Source organism: Oncorhynchus kisutch, linkage group LG14, assembly GCF_002021735.2.
Source record: "Oncorhynchus kisutch isolate 150728-3 linkage group LG14, Okis_V2, whole genome shotgun sequence".
Taxonomy (NCBI): domain Eukaryota; kingdom Metazoa; phylum Chordata; class Actinopteri; order Salmoniformes; family Salmonidae; genus Oncorhynchus; species Oncorhynchus kisutch.
In genome coordinates, this window is record NC_034187.2 from 11946683 (window position 1) to 11961938 (window position 15256).

Here is a 15256-nt window from a genome sequence, read left to right on the forward strand (position 1 = left end):
AAATTATTTATATTGTCAGAAAAATGTGTATCATTTTGACACTTGTAGTTGATATGTGCAACAAATCATGAACGGTTATGAAAAATGTAACATTCATCATTTCACATCATTTCAATAATTTTGGTGAGAATGATAAGAGGGTGTCCTTACAAGTCACACTGCAGTTTTTGAACACAGTGTGGCACTCTGTCTCTCTCTGCCTCTCTCTCTCTCTCTCTCTCTCTCTCTCTCTCTCTCTCTCTCTCTCTCTCTCTCTCTCTCTCTCTCTCTCTCTCTATCTCTCAAGGGGCATGTTGGACCTATGCTTAAAATAATGGGTATTTTCTAATAGAATGCTGTGAAAGACACTAGGACTCAGTGTTGTCTTTATACTCAGTGGGCCACTATGGTGATTATGTCAAGTTGTGATCCTTGAGCATAGACACACAATCCTACCTGTTGTATGTGTCGAACTGCTTTGCTTTATCTTGGCCAGGTCGCAGTTGCAAATGAGAACTTGTTGTCAACTAGCCCACCTGGTTAAATAAAGGTGAAATAAATCAAATAAATATATACTCACAGACAGAAACAGGTACAATTTGTACAGAACAGAGTTGAATATTTTCAAACTGTTGCTTAGCAAGTGTCAAAGTGATAACAGTTTAAGAAAATAAGGAGGTATTTAGTCCTTGCCTTTTGGGTTATGCGTGTGTGTGAGTATGTGTGTGCATGTGTGTGCATGCGTGCGTGTGTGTGTCAGACCATGAGAACAGTGTACAGTAGTATCTGAATCCGTACAGCTGAGACTGGTCTCTGTTTGTGTGTATTGTTGTGAATTCAGTGACATAATTGCTGGCACAATTCTAAGAGTTGATTACTCAAGTTGCCTGCAAAGCCTACAGACACAACGGTGACTTACAATTCAATGACAAAATCAGCTAAAGAGCTCATGAAGCCATGGCAGATGTCACAACTCTCCTGTGACGATCTGAATAATCCTTCCAAGTTGAATCCATCAGAGGGGGACTGTCATAACTCTCCTGTGACGATCTGAAGGATCAGGTCACAGTGGGTCCTCTCTACAGCGTGTTCTCTCTCGTAGAGGGGACTGTCATAACTCTCCTGTGACGATCTGAAGGATCAGGTCACAGTGGGTCCTCTCTACAGCGTGTTCTCTCACGTAGAGGGGAATGTCATGACTCTCCTGTGACGATCTGAAGGATCAGGTTACAGTGGGTCCTCTCTACAGCGTGTTCTCTCTCGTAGAGGGGACTGTCATAACTCTCCTGTGACAATCTGAAGGATCAGGTCACAGTGGGTCCTCTCTACAGCGTGTTCTCTCTCGTAGAGGGGAATGTCATGACTCTCCTGTGACGATCTGAAGGATCAGGTCACAGTGGGTCCTCGCTACAGCGTGTTCTCTCTCGTAGAGGGGAATGTCATGACTCTCCTGTGACGATCTGAAGGATCAGGTCACAGTGGGTCCTCTCTACAGCGTGTTCTCTCACGTAGAGGGGAATGTCATGACTCTCCTGTGACGATCTGAAGGATCAGGTTACAGTGGGTCCTCTCTACAGCGTGTTCTCTCTCTTAGAGGGGAATGTCATGACTCTCCTGTGATGATCTGAAGGATCAGGTTACAGTGGGTCCTCTCTACAGCGTGTTCTCTCTCGTAGAGGGGGATGTCACGGCTCTCCAGTGAGGATCTGAAGGATCAGGTTACAGTGGGTCCTCTCTACAGCGTGTTCTCTCTCGTAGAGGGGGAGAGCCGGAAGTCGGCTGTTTTATGGTGGTCATATAATACACTGCCTCTATGCTCTGTAGTGTTTGAGATTGGAATGTAAACTGTGGAACACAGAGAGACACTTGGACATCAAAAGTTTGAATAATGAAACAATATTTCTATTGTTAAGAATGTGGGAGTGGTCCGTGGACACTTAAGGGACAGTCATGAAGAGTGTTTCATTTGGTGATCTCATGAAGGACAGGAAACACACATTACTGTATCTCTCAAAGTGTACATTTCCCAGCAGTCAGGTTTACATCAAAATATTATGAAACGTATGTGATTAAACATTTGTGAAAAGATGTAATGTGATGTTAACCTTCTAAATGAGAGTATAGATTGTCATATAAAATTGAGCCCAGACATCACATTAGGCGTCATAGAACTGCCCCTTCTTCCACAGAGTATTAAACCCACTTCCTACAAAATTTACATTAGACCAGAAAATATGGAGCTGACGCTACATGTTGAAATGGTTAATAACTAAAACTCTATAGGCCACGGAGACCATACTGCTGTAGTTTTGGCTACACGGCTGGAAATGGTTCAACTCTGAGATTATTGATCACTACAGAATAAGAGTAAATCCTAGACGTATAATTACTAGTCTGCAGCTGGAAATTATGTAAGTCTAGGACAAGAATACCGACAACCGCCGAAACATCTATTCTATGCGACAACCATGGGTACACCTGGCGTATCCATTATGAACACAACCAGAGACTTTCTGTCGATTGACTCTCCAGCAGACAGACCGCATTCCAACAGAGAAGACAACAACGACATACGACATACGGGCGTAAATATATACATTGCAATTATTCTCAAATGAGCGGTGGTCCATGTGCAAAGGATTAGCATTTCAATTAATACAATTATTAACTGTGTGTAGTGAATCCATTTTGTCTTGACCCGCTCTTTCTCAGTCCCACCCTTCCTTTGTCTACCAAGCCGTCATATCAGCTTCGTCTGCTAGGGACTTTTTCTTTGTATCATGTAGTAACCCAGATATCTACTGTTTGTTTGTTATCTAATTCTGTGTGATTATTTAGTTAGTTTGCCAATTTGCATATCGCTGATTTGTGATTTATGTTAGGGTTTGTGCAGATATTCAAGGGTTTGTGACGTTCAGTAATGAGAACTGATGAGGTAATAATAATACATTAATGAGAATGACTAATCGATAAGATATGAAAATATCTGAAGAGTTATATTTGGGAAATTGACACTTTGTAAACATAATTTTTCCATGGTGCCCCAACTTCCTAGTTAATTAAAGTTAAATGATTAGTTTAATCGCGTAATTAAATTACACAGAGAATTTATTTGATAAAATAACAGTCTTCACTTTTAATGATAGTCCAGACACGACACAGAGAATGTAATACTACTTGTTCACTCAGTCTGCACCAACTGCTTCACATCAGACACAGTAAGCAGAATATCCAGACACTAGGAATGTAGTTGGATGAGTATCACTTACGATGCCTCCTGCTGTGGCACAAAGTATACTATATAAAGTTAAATTGAACCTATCAACATGTTTCAAGTTCCCAAAGTATAATCACATTCATTGTGACACTGAGGATTTTGCCTCTGTATAAATGGCAGCCTTGGGGCTCTGCGTGGCAGTTACAGTAGCTTGATGGTCACTGCAGAGGGTGACTGTTGTATTGAGGTTGGCGTGTTGTATTGAGTGATACTGATAAGAAACAACCTCTTCTCTAACTTGTCCTCCCAGTCCTGTTCTGTCAAAGTTTCCACAGCACAGCTTCGGGGCACACTGCTTCCCACAGGACAGCTCACAGACATAAATATTAGATTCAAAGTTAACAGTAACAAACTCTGGTTGAACTGTTGTGGCATGGATACCCTCATCATGAAAGAGGCCTTTGATTCGCATGGCCACACCCATGTAGGAAGCTGGGTCTAGGCATTTGATGTGTGCCGTGGCAATGATCCTGCTCCCTGCCAGCTGCCAGATGTGTAGGTCGTGGACAGCCAACACACCATCCAGGCCCCTGAGCCTCCCCAGCAGCTGGGGCATGTCTATCTGTTTAGGAACAGTCTGCAGGAGGATGAGGACTGACTCCTTCAGGAGAGGGAAGGTGGTATAGAGTAAGAAGCCCGCCATAATGATGCAGAGTGTGGGGTCGAGGTAGAGCACCCAGCAAGGGCCAGCGAGGTGCACTGTAGTCTGGGTACTACTACCAAGCATGGTGATCAGTGTAACATTGACATGTTGTTGGTGGTGGTCAGTGTAGTCGTGGCTGTTGTAGCATGGGTTGACACAGGTCTCTCCAGCATGGCAAGGCTGCCACACGTAGGTGAAGGTGAGAGCGTTGACCACAACAATGGCAGAGCCGAGGGCATCACCCAGCATGTGGAGGAAGACACCCTGCATGTTGAGCTGTGAAGCAGAGTCATGATGGCTCTCGTTCCAATCCTCCAGGGTGATGTCCTTCATGTGGACCACAAGGTTGTCCTTATTGGGGATTTCTGTGGTGTATTGAACATAAAAGACCTGATTGGTGATAACATATGACATGGAGTACAAGGAGTAGAATGTTAACACAAATAGACTGGTACCCAGGCTAAGCATAAGAATCCTGAATGATGAATAATACAGGCCTTTATACAAAGACCCTTCTATACGTTCTCATTTATATATGCCTACCCTCATTGCTCATGTAAGTTGCTCTGGATAAGAGTGTCTACTAAAATGTAATACAAATTAATTTGCAGGATTCTGACCTCTGTTGGATTTTTAACTAACATGCTAGCAGTTACCATAGACTTCCAGTCATTGCGCTAACGCTAGTTAGCAACGTCCTTCAAACTGCACGCAGAGACATAAAAATGGCATCCAAGAGTTCATCTGACTCTGGGCAAGTAGATAAAGGGCTTCACTGCCAAAATCCCGAAGTATCACTTTAAACAGTGGTGTATTCATTTCCCTTCACTAAACATTGTGTTAATTGATGATCACAAAGAACATTACTCATACAGCAACAATTATCAAACAACTACAGAAGAAAAGGTAAATACAACAGACATACCGTGATCTCCTCCTGGACCTGCTCTGAGATCCCCTGTCTTCAGACTGCAATCAAACAGGATAGGCCTACTGGTTTCATCTTCAAAGGATTCTCTCCCTACTCTCTCGGATTTGTGAAGTGTGTTAATTCCATGAGAGCCACCATGCGAGTGACCGTGTCCTGCGTGTTCGTGAAACAACAAAAGACCGAGCAAGTTTACAAGAAGTCCCGCAGCTCCAACTCCAATAACCACTCGGGGACTTTCAATCTCGTGAGGCACTGTGAACCGCTCGCCTGCCTCAATACTGATGGTAAAGCACATGGCAGTTAGGAATACGGCGTTGACCAGAGCACCCATCACTTCTGCTCTGATCCATCCGAAAGTATTTTGACTCGTTGCTTGAGTTTTCTCGGAGAAGTGCACAGCAATCAGGGCCACAACCAGGGCAATGACACCCGGCAGCATATGGAAAGAGTACGACAGCATTGACAGGGAAGCAGTCATACGGCTGACGACAACCTCAACAATGAAAAACGCAAAAGTAATGGACAGCATACAGAGCAGTCGGAGACGATTTCGTTCCCAAGCCATTTTCACCGCAGCAATACAAGAGTCGAACAAAAATTGGTCGAGTATCTTCAAACTATCTTGCGAGTTGTAGTGGCAAACTAGCACCTTGGACAGCAACCAAACCGGTCGCCAGGGGCAACTTGTAGAAGCAACGGCTTGCTTCCCTCGTGCTTCATTGACCAAATGGCATGCAACCATGTTAGTAACTATATGTTCTTAAATGTGATGTTTTGGTGCCTCTAGGTAATTCAGAAACCTGATTGAGGACCTTATTACTGATGAATGTGTGTTTTTTTCTGACCATGTTTTTCTTTTTGCTTGCATTTATATTTTGATGTGTGTATTTTCTGTAATTTATGTAATTCGGGGTTTATCTGTAAAAGAGACCTTGGTGTCAAGACTCCCTGATAAAATAAAGGTTAAATAAAATACAAAATGTTACACAACTGAAGTGGATTAGTGCTGTTTGCTGAGAGCTGATGCACCACAATAATCATCCATTACACTTTTTGTTGCAGTATTTGATGAAGTTTCAATTTGTTAGTTCGTATAAATCACAAATTACACAATCTATCATATGGGTTTAGTTAGGCTATATGTTGATTATCAACATTTATTTTCATTTCACCACCACAAGGTGGTGGCAAAAGACAACTACGAGAGATTTTTGAGATGCTGTTCTCTGTTCGTCTATATTTCCAGCCGGCGTTGCTCTCGTCTCGTGAGGAGGAGGACACTGATATTCGCTGTCAAGTATTTGACCAATAAGGGGGCAGGAAGTATGGCCTATCGGTCACGTATGGCAAAATGGGCCCAATCAGATGTTAATACTCCACATAGCAACCCCAATCACAGCTGAAGGGGGGCTTGGTCTTGAAGGTGTAGTAGTGGTTACCCCTCCCCCTCTAAGCTGTCTTGTTTTGACACATTTTTGTTTTGCTTGACAAGCTAACCCAATTTTTTTCAATCAAAGCTAGCTGGTCAACACCACATTGAAACTAAATATAGCTAGCTACATGTGTTTCTGTAATTTCAAACTATCTAAGTAATGTTACTGATGTGCTAGCCAGCAAGTGTATCGTTGGGCACATTTGGAATACAATGCCATCTTCGATGGAAGGATCTTCTAGAGAAGGTGAACCGTTTATTGTGAAACATGAGCTGAAAAATGGTAAGTTGTCCAGCTAGCTATATTTCTAACTAGCTAACGTTAGATAATAATGTTAGATTAATTTATCTAGCTACTAAATTTGCTGACGGTGATTAACGTTAGCTAGCTAAATAACCGGTTAGCTAGTTAATGAAATGGCAATGGTTAGCTAATTTAGCTAGCTACACTAGCTAACGTTACTCTGCCGCTGGGATTTGCAAGTGCAGTCTGTCAAATCCAAAAAAGGCAGGTAAAGTATCAAGCCATGCAATTTGCTAAACAAACTAAGTTAACGTGACCGTCACCATGCAGGCTCATGTTTTAAAACTGTGACATTAGTTATCATTCAGTCCACAAAATGACAAGTACAAAACATCAAACATTAGCTAACGTTAGAAGAAGAAGAACGACGAGTGCTTGACAGGGGAGTGTTGGCCAATAGCTCATGTTTGCTAGCTAGCTGTATGTGTAAGCCTGTTTTCCATTCGTTGCGGTAGTTACATAACAGTAGTAGGTAATATGCCTATTCGCGTTTTGTGTTCCGCCATGGTGGTTGTTTTGTTCGGCTGTCATTATTCCATAGATGTCAGGCGAGAGAACCTTGAGTGAGACCTGTCATCTGAGTTGCATCTTCAGTTGTTGCATACACTGCCCTGTCTGTCTTTCAAGTTTCCATTATCCCACCCCATCAAGCATTTTGGAGGATGTCACGATGTAATAATTTATTGCAAGTAAAATTGAACTGTTTTCTGTTGCTACTAAGAATGTCATCTTTATTAGCTTCATGTGATGTTACTCTGATTATGCCGACCAATGATTGACAGTGTAATTACTATTAATTGATAGTCATATCCATGATCCAACATACATATGAATACTTAATTACAGCATTTTCCAAAGCTTGCCTCTAGCTCACTTCACTAAGCGTTGAGATCGCAGCGACTGTAAAGTAAAAAACAGCCCTCTGAGGAAAGCCTGTCTAGTGAAGGACACTGCACCACCAATGCATCCATCCAAGTAACACACATGCACTCCAATTAAACAAGATAAATAGAGGATGTGAGGTTCTCCAGGCACATCATTCTGTTTCCTCTAGATAGGAAGGTGGCCCCATTGCTGCCAAATATTTATCTACGATGCTAGCTCAATCTCAGCACTATGCAGCCTCAGCATTATCGCTGAGCCGTTTCTTAGCTGAGCAGCAGTCCACACTGTGTGAGAGTGATGTGCATGGGTTTATTAGGCTAAGGCTACAAACAAGCTTCCCTCTCTCACCTCTCCCTGTCTCTATCTCTTATCTCTCCTCTCTTATCTCTCCTCTCTCTCTTATCTTTCCTGTCTTTCTATCTCTCTTGCTTGCTCCCGCTCTCTCTCTGCCCTTAATGTGTTTGTGCACAAAGCATTAGTAGCAATCATTGTTGATCTCTCCCCCCCCCCCCTTAATGTGTTTGTGCACAAAGCATTAGTAGCCAACATTGTTGATATCTCTCTCTCTCTCGCTCCCCTCCCCTCCCCTTAATGTGTATGGGCACAAAGCACTATCAGCCATCATTGTTGATATCTGCATGCAAAGTGTAGTGATCTATTCCAGGCTGTGTCTGAATATAATATGCCCCTGTTCTAGATAGGAGGTCAGTTTAGTTGGTACCGATGCTTTAGCCAGCTGTAAAAACACAGAAAGAAGTTGTCATGCAGGAACCCAGGAGGAATAATAAATAAATCAAGTGTTTTCAAAACAGGGGTGTTGAAGAGAGAGAAATAAATTGGCTGGCTGAAAAGAGTATTTTTTTTTTTCTTGCTCACAGCTGTGTCTGTTTTCTGCTTTAGGTAGGAAGGACTGCTGTAGCACGGGCTATTTAGCCTATTTTGTTACAATGTGCCCTGTCCTTGAATGTTGTTTTAATGGGTGAAGTTGCATCACACATGTTCTGTTCTCATACACCAGGTGGCTTCCCAGTTTATAACTCTGGCCTTGCCTTTAATGATCATCATCAACCTGTGGGTCATGTGTTTGTATGAGTCTTGTGTTGATTTTAAGGATGGGCCGAGGACTCAAGTCCCCACAAAATATACAGTGCCTTGCAAAAGTACTGAGACCCCTTGGATTTCTTCACAGTTTGTGTTAGAAAGTGGGATTTAAATTGATTTAAATGTTTTACAAAAAAAAAAAAGGGCAAAAATCGACACAAAAAATGAAAAATATACACCTACTCATTCAAGGGTTTTTCTTTATTTTTACTATTTTCTGCAGTTGATGTTGAGATGTGTCTGCTACTTGAACTTTGACATTTCTGAGGCTGGTAACTCTGCTGCAGAGGATAAGTTCATTAGAGGTAACTCTGGGTCTTCCATTCCTGTGGCGTTCCTCATGAGAGCTAGTTTCATCATAGCGCTTTATGGTTTTTGCGACAGCACTTGAAGAAACTTTCAAAGTTCTGAAATGTTCCTCATTGACTGACCTTCATGTCTTAAAGTAATAATGGACTGTCGTTTCTCTTTGATTATTTGAGCTGTTCTTGCCATAATATGGACTTGGTCTTTTACCAAATAGGGCTATCTTCTGTATACCACCCCACAACACAACTGATTGGCTCAAACACATTAAGAAGGAAAGAACTTCCACAAGTGAACTTTTAACAAGGCACACCTGTGAGCTTCAATGCCATACAACACTCCTTCCGTGGCCTCCAACTGCTCTTAAACGCTAGTAAAACCAAATGCATGCTTTTCAACCGTTCACTGCCTGCACCCGCACGCCCGACTAGCATCATCACCCTGGATGGTTCATGGACATCTATAAGTACCTAGGTGTCTGGCTAGACTGTAAACTCTCCTTCCAGACTCATATCAAACATCTCCAATCGAAAATCAAATCTAGAGTCGGCTTTCTATTCCGCAACAAAGCCTCCTTCACTCACGCCGTCAAACTTACCCTAGTAAAACTGACTATCCTACCGATCCTCGACTTCGGCGACGTCATCTAAAAAATAGCTTCCAACACTCTACTCAGCAAACTGGATGCAGTTTATCATAGTGCCATCTGTTTTGTTACTAAAGCACCTTATACCGCCCACCACTGCGACCTGTATGCTCTAGTCGGCTGGCCCTCGCTACATATTCGTCGCCAGACCCACTGGCTCCAGGTCATCTACAAGTCCATGCTAGGTAAAGCTCCGCCTTATCTCAGTTCACTGGTCACGGTGGCAACACCCACCCATAGCACGCGCTCCAGCAGGTGTATCTCACTGATCATCCCTAAAGCCAACACCTCATTTGGCCGCCTTTCGTTCCAGTTCTCTGCTGCCTGTGACTGGAACGAATTGCAAAAATCGCTGAAGTTGGAGACTTTTATCTCCCTCACCAACTTCAAACATCTGCTATCTGAGCAGCTAACCGATCGCTGCAGCTGTACATAGTCTATCGGTAAATAGCCCACCCAATTTACCTACCTCATCCCCATACTGTTTTTATTTATTTACTTTTCTGCTCTTTTGCACACCAATATCTCTACCTGTACATGACCATCTGATTATTTATCACTCGTGTTAATCTGCAAAATTGTAATTATTCGCATACCTCCTCATGCCTTTTGCACACAATGTATATAGACTCTCTTTTTTTCCTACTGTGTTATTGACTTGTTAATTGTTTACTCCATGTGCAACTCTGTGTTGTCTGTTCACACTGCTATGCTTTATCTTGGCCAGGTCACAGTTGTAAATGAGAACTTGTTCTCAACTAGCCTACCTGGTTAAATAAAGGTGAAATAAATGTTTTTTAATAAAATGTTTGCGATGATGGAAGCCTTTTTTATTGAAGTAAAACAAAAGTTAGAGTAGGGTAAACAGAAGCCAGCAAGGGAAATGACCTCCGTGGGGACACGTTTTAATATTGATGAGATGAGAAGAACATTGGTGCTGTCAAGTAGACTGTTCGCAACTCGATATTCAGGTTTGAAGCAATTTTTTTGTTTATGTTTTCATATTTATTATCATTTGTTTTCTCATTATTATTATTGTATATCATTATTGTTATTGTAGGCCTATTTAAGAATCAAATCAAATTATTAGTGAAATGCTTACTTACGAGCCCCTAACCAACAATGCAGTTAAAAATAAATAAAAATAACAATAGCAAGACTATATACAGGGGGGTACCGGTACAGAGTCAATGTGCGGGGGCACCGGTTAGTCAAGGTAATTGAGGTAATATGTACATGTAGGTAGAGTTATTGTGACTATGCAAGTGACTATGCATAGATAACACAACAACAACAACAACAACAACAGAGTAGCAGCAGTGTAAAATATGGGGTGGGGGGGGCAATGCAAATAGTCTGGGTAGCCATTTGACTAGATGTTCAGGAGTCTTATGGCTTTGGGGTATAAGCTGTTTAAAAGCCTCTTGGACCTAGACTTGGAGCTCCGGGTACTGCCTGCCGTGCGGTAGCAGAGAGAACAGTCTATGACTAGGGTGGCTGGAGTCTTTGACAATTTTTACGGGCCTTCCTATGACACCACCTGGTATAGAGGTCATGGATGGCAGGAAGCTTTGCTACAGTGATGTACTGGGCCGGCCATACTCACTACCCTCTGTAGTGCCTTGCGGTCGGAGGCAGAGCAGTTGCCATACCAGGCAGTGATGCAACTAGTCAGGATGCTCTCGATGGTGCAGCTGTAGAACCTTTTGAGAATCTGAGGACCCATGCCAAATCTTTTCAGTCTCCTGAGGGGGAATATGTTTTGTCGTGCCCTCTTCATGACTGTCTTGGTGTGCTTGGACCATGTTAGTTTGTTGGTCATGTGGACACCAAGGAATTTGAAGCTTTCAACCTGCTCCTCTACAGCCCCGTCGATCAGAATGGGGGCGTGCTCGATCCTCATTTTCCTGTAGTCCACAATCATCTCCTTTGTCTTGATCATGTTGAGGGAGAGGTTGTTGTCCTGGCACCAGACGGCCAGGTCTCTGATCTCCTCCCTACAGGCTGTCTCGTCGTTGTCGGTTATCAGGCCTACCACTGTTGTGTCATCGGCAAACTTAATGATGGTGTTGGAGTTGTGCCTGGTCGTGCAGTCATGAGTGAACAGGGAGTACAGGAGGGGACTGAGCATGCACCCCTGAGGGGCCCCTGTGTTAAGGATCATTGTGGCGGATGTGTTGTTCCCTACCCTTACCACCTGGGGGCGTCCTGTCAGGAAGTCCAGGATCCAGTTGCAGAGGGAGGTGTTTAGTCCCAGGGTCCTTAGCTTATTGATGAGCTTTGAGGACACTATGGTGTTGAATGCTGAGCTGTAGTCAATGAATAGCATTCTCACATAGGTGTTCCTTTTGTCCAGGTGGGAAAGGGAAGTGTGTAGTGCAATAGAGATTGCATAATCTGTGGATCTGTTAGGGCGGTATGCAAATTGAAGTGGGTCTAGGGTTTCTGGGATAATGGTGTTGTGAGCCATGACCAGCCTTTCAAAGCACTTCATGGCTACAGATGTGAGTGCTATGGGTCGGTAGTCATTTTGTCAGGTTACCTTAGTGTTCTTGGGCACTGGGACTATGGTGGCTGCTTAAAACATGTTGGTGTTCCAGACTCGGACAGGGAGAGGTTGAAAATGGAGAGGTTGAAAATGTCAGTGAAGACACTTGCCAGTTTGTCAGCGCATGCTCACAGTACACGTCCTAGTAATCCGTCTGGTCCTCCGGCCTTGTGAATGTTGACCTGTTTAAAGGTCTCACTTACATCGGCTGCGGAGAGCGTGATCACACAGTCTTCCAGAACAGCTGGTGCTCTCATGCATTTTTCAGTGTTATTTTCCTCGAAGCGAGCACAGTGGTAGTTTAGCTCATCTGGTAGGCTCGTGTCACTGGGCAGCTCTCGGCTGTGCTTCCCTTTGTAGTCTGTAATGGTTTGCAAGCCCTGCCACATCCGACGAGCATCAGAGCAGGTGCAGTTCGATCTTTGTCCTGTAATGACGCTTTGCCTGTTTGATGGTTCGTCGGAGGGCATAGCGGGATTTATTATAAGCTTCCGGGTTAAAGTCCCGCTCCTTGAAAGTGGCAGCTCTAGCCTTTAGCTCAGTGCGGATGTTGCCTGTAATCCATGGCTTCTGGTTGGGGTATATACGTACAGTCACTGTGGGGATGATGTCATCGATGCACTTATTAATGAAGCCAATGACTGATGTTGTGTACTCCTCAATGCCACCGGAGGAATCCCGGAACATATTCCAGTCTGTGCTAACAAAACATTCCTCTAGCTTAACATCTGCTTCATCTGACCACTTTTTATTGATCGAGTCACTGGTGCTTCCTGCTTAAATTTTTGCTTGTAAGCAGGAATCGGGAGGATAGAATTATGGTCAGATTTGCCGAATGGAGGTCGAGGGAGAGCTTTGTATGCGTCTCTGTGTGTGGGGTAAAAGTGGTTCAGTTTTTTCCCCCTCTGGGGGCCATTTAACATGCTGATAGAAATTTGGTAAAATGGATTTAAGTTTCCCTGCATTAAAAGTCCCTGGCCACTAGAAGCTCCTCCTCTGGGTGAGCGTTTTCCTGTTTGCTTATGGTGGAATACAGCTCATTGAGTGCGGTCTTCGTGACAGCATAAGTCTGTAGTGGTATGTAGACAGCTATGAAATATACAGATAAACTCTCTAGGTAGATAGTGTGGTCTACAGCTTATCATGAGATACTCTACCTCTGGAGAGCAAAACTTACAGACTTCCTTAGATATCGTGCACCAGCTGTTATTTACAAAAATAAATAGTCCGCCGCCCCTTGTCTTATCAGAAACTGCTGTTCTATCCTGCCGACACAGTGTACACCAGTTCTTTAAATATTCAAAAAGTGTTTTGTTTAATTTTGTTGAGACAATTTCATTGGCTAAATTAAGTTATAACTTCGTATTTATCATTAGTTTATCAAATCAAATTTATTTATATAGCCCTTCGTACATCAACTGATATCTCGGTGCTGTACAGAAACCCAGCCTAAAACCCTAAACAGCAAGCAATGCAGGTGTAGAAGCACGGTGGCTAGGAAAAACTCCCTAGAAAGGCCAAAACCTAGGAAGAAACCTAAAGAGGAACCAGGCTATGAGGGGTGGCCAGTCCTCTTCTGGCTGTGCTGGGTGGAGATTATAACAGAACATGGCCAAGATGTTCAAATTTTCATTAATGACCAGCATGGTCAAATAATAATAATCACAGTAGTTGTCGAGGGTGCAGCAAGTCAGCACTTCAGGAGTAAATGTCAGTTGGCTTTTCATAGCTGATCATTAAGAGTATCTCTACCACTCCTGCTGTCTCTAGAGAGTTGAAAACAGCATGTTTGGGACAGGTAGCACGTCCGGTGAACAGGTCAGGATTCCATAGCCGCAGGCAGAACAGTTGAAACTGGAGCAGCAGCACGGCCAGTTGGACTGGGGACAGCAAGGAGTCATCATGCCAGGTAGTCCTGAGACATGGTCCTAGGGCTCAGGTCATCCGAGAGAGAGAAAGAAAGAGAGAATTAGAGAGAGCATACTTAAATTCACACAGGACACTGGATAAGACGGGAGAAGTACTCCAGATAAAACAAACTGACCCCAGCCCCCCCGATACAAACTACTGCAGCATAAATACTGGAGGCTGAGACAGGAGGGGTCAAGGGACACTGTGGCCCCATCCGATGATACCCCCGGACAGGGCCAAACAGGAAGAATATAACCCCGCCCATTTTGCCAAAGCACAGCCCGTACACCACGAGGGATATCTTCAACCACCAACTTACCATCCTGAGACAAGGCCGAGTATAACCCACAAAGATCTCCGCCACGGCACAAACCAAGGGGGGCCGCCAACCCAGACAGGAAGATCACGTCAGTGACTCAACCCACTGAAGTGACGTATCCCTCCTAGGGACGTCATGAAAGAGCACCAGTAAGCCAGTGACTCAGCCCCTGTAATAGGGTTGGAGGCAGAGAGTCCCAGTGGAAAGAGGGGAACCGGCCAGGCAGAGACAGCAAGGGCGATTCGTTGCTCCAGAGCCTTCCCGTTCACCTTCACACTCCTGGGCCAGACTACACTCAATCATATGACCCACTGAAGAGATGAGTCCTCAGTAAAGACTTAAAGGTTGAGTCTGCTTCTCTCACATGGGTAGGCAGACCATTCCATAAAAATGGAGCTCTATAGGAGAAAGCCCTGCCTCCAGTTGTTTGCTTAGAAGTTCTAGGGACAATTAGGAGGTCTGCGTCTTGTGACTGTAGCGTACGTGTAGGTATGTACGGCAGGACCAAATCAGAGAGATAGGTAGGAGCATGCCCATGTAATACTTTGTAGGTTAGCAGAAAAACCTTGAAATCAGCCCTTGCCTTAACAGGAAGCCAGTGTAGGGAGGCTAGCACTGGAGTAATATATTCACATTTTTTGGTTCTAGTCAGGATTCTAGCAGCCGTATTTAACACTAACTGAAGTTTATTTCGTGCTTTATCCGGGTAGCCGGAAAGTAGAGCATTGCAGTAGTCTAACCTAGAAGTGACAAAAGCATGGATTAATTTTCTGCATCATTTTTGGACAGAAAGTTTCTGATTTTTGCAATGTTACGTAGATGGAAAAAAGCTGTCCTTGAAACAGTTGATATGTTCCTCAATAGAGAGATCAGGGTCCAGAGTAAAGCCGCGGTCCTTCAGTTTTATTTGAGACGACTGTACAACCATTAAGATTCATTGTCAGATTCAACAGAAGATCTATTTGTTTCTTGGG

General features: G+C 43.6%; 2 protein-coding genes across 2 annotated transcripts in view; one reads left to right on the forward strand and one right to left on the reverse strand.

The window, feature by feature from the left end:
• Positions 1-3265: 3265 nt before the first annotated feature.
• LOC109904599 (zinc transporter 1) lies at positions 3266-5480 on the reverse strand. The gene is made up of 2 exons (XM_031787556.1): positions 4817-5480; positions 3266-4289 (listed from the first exon to the last, which is right to left on the reverse strand). Exons 1-2 carry the CDS (start codon positions 5393-5395, stop codon positions 3336-3338), a joined length of 1533 nt encoding a protein of 510 aa, XP_031643416.1. The 5' UTR covers positions 5396-5480; the 3' UTR covers positions 3266-3335.
• Positions 5481-6301: 821 nt separating this feature from the next.
• LOC109904598 (ribosomal protein S6 kinase alpha-5-like) overlaps positions 6302-15256 on the forward strand; it is a 47798-nt gene continuing 38843 nt past the window's right edge. The window contains exon 1 of the mRNA XM_031787599.1: positions 6302-6545. Within this exon, the coding sequence (XP_031643459.1) occupies positions 6476-6545 (70 nt within the window). The 5' untranslated portion in view covers positions 6302-6475. The remainder of the gene's footprint in view (positions 6546-15256) is intronic.

What these genes read in the sequence shown, in the direction of transcription:
- LOC109904599 (XM_031787556.1), bottom strand. Translation starts at nt 5,395, where the DNA reads ATGGCTTGGGAACGAAATCGTCTCCGACTGCTCTGTATGCTGTCCATT. An exon ending in GAGGAGATCACGGTATGTCT is followed by an intron (nt 4,290 to 4,816) that starts GTTGTATTTACC and finishes ATCACCAATCAG; the next exon opens with GTCTTTTATGTTCAATACAC.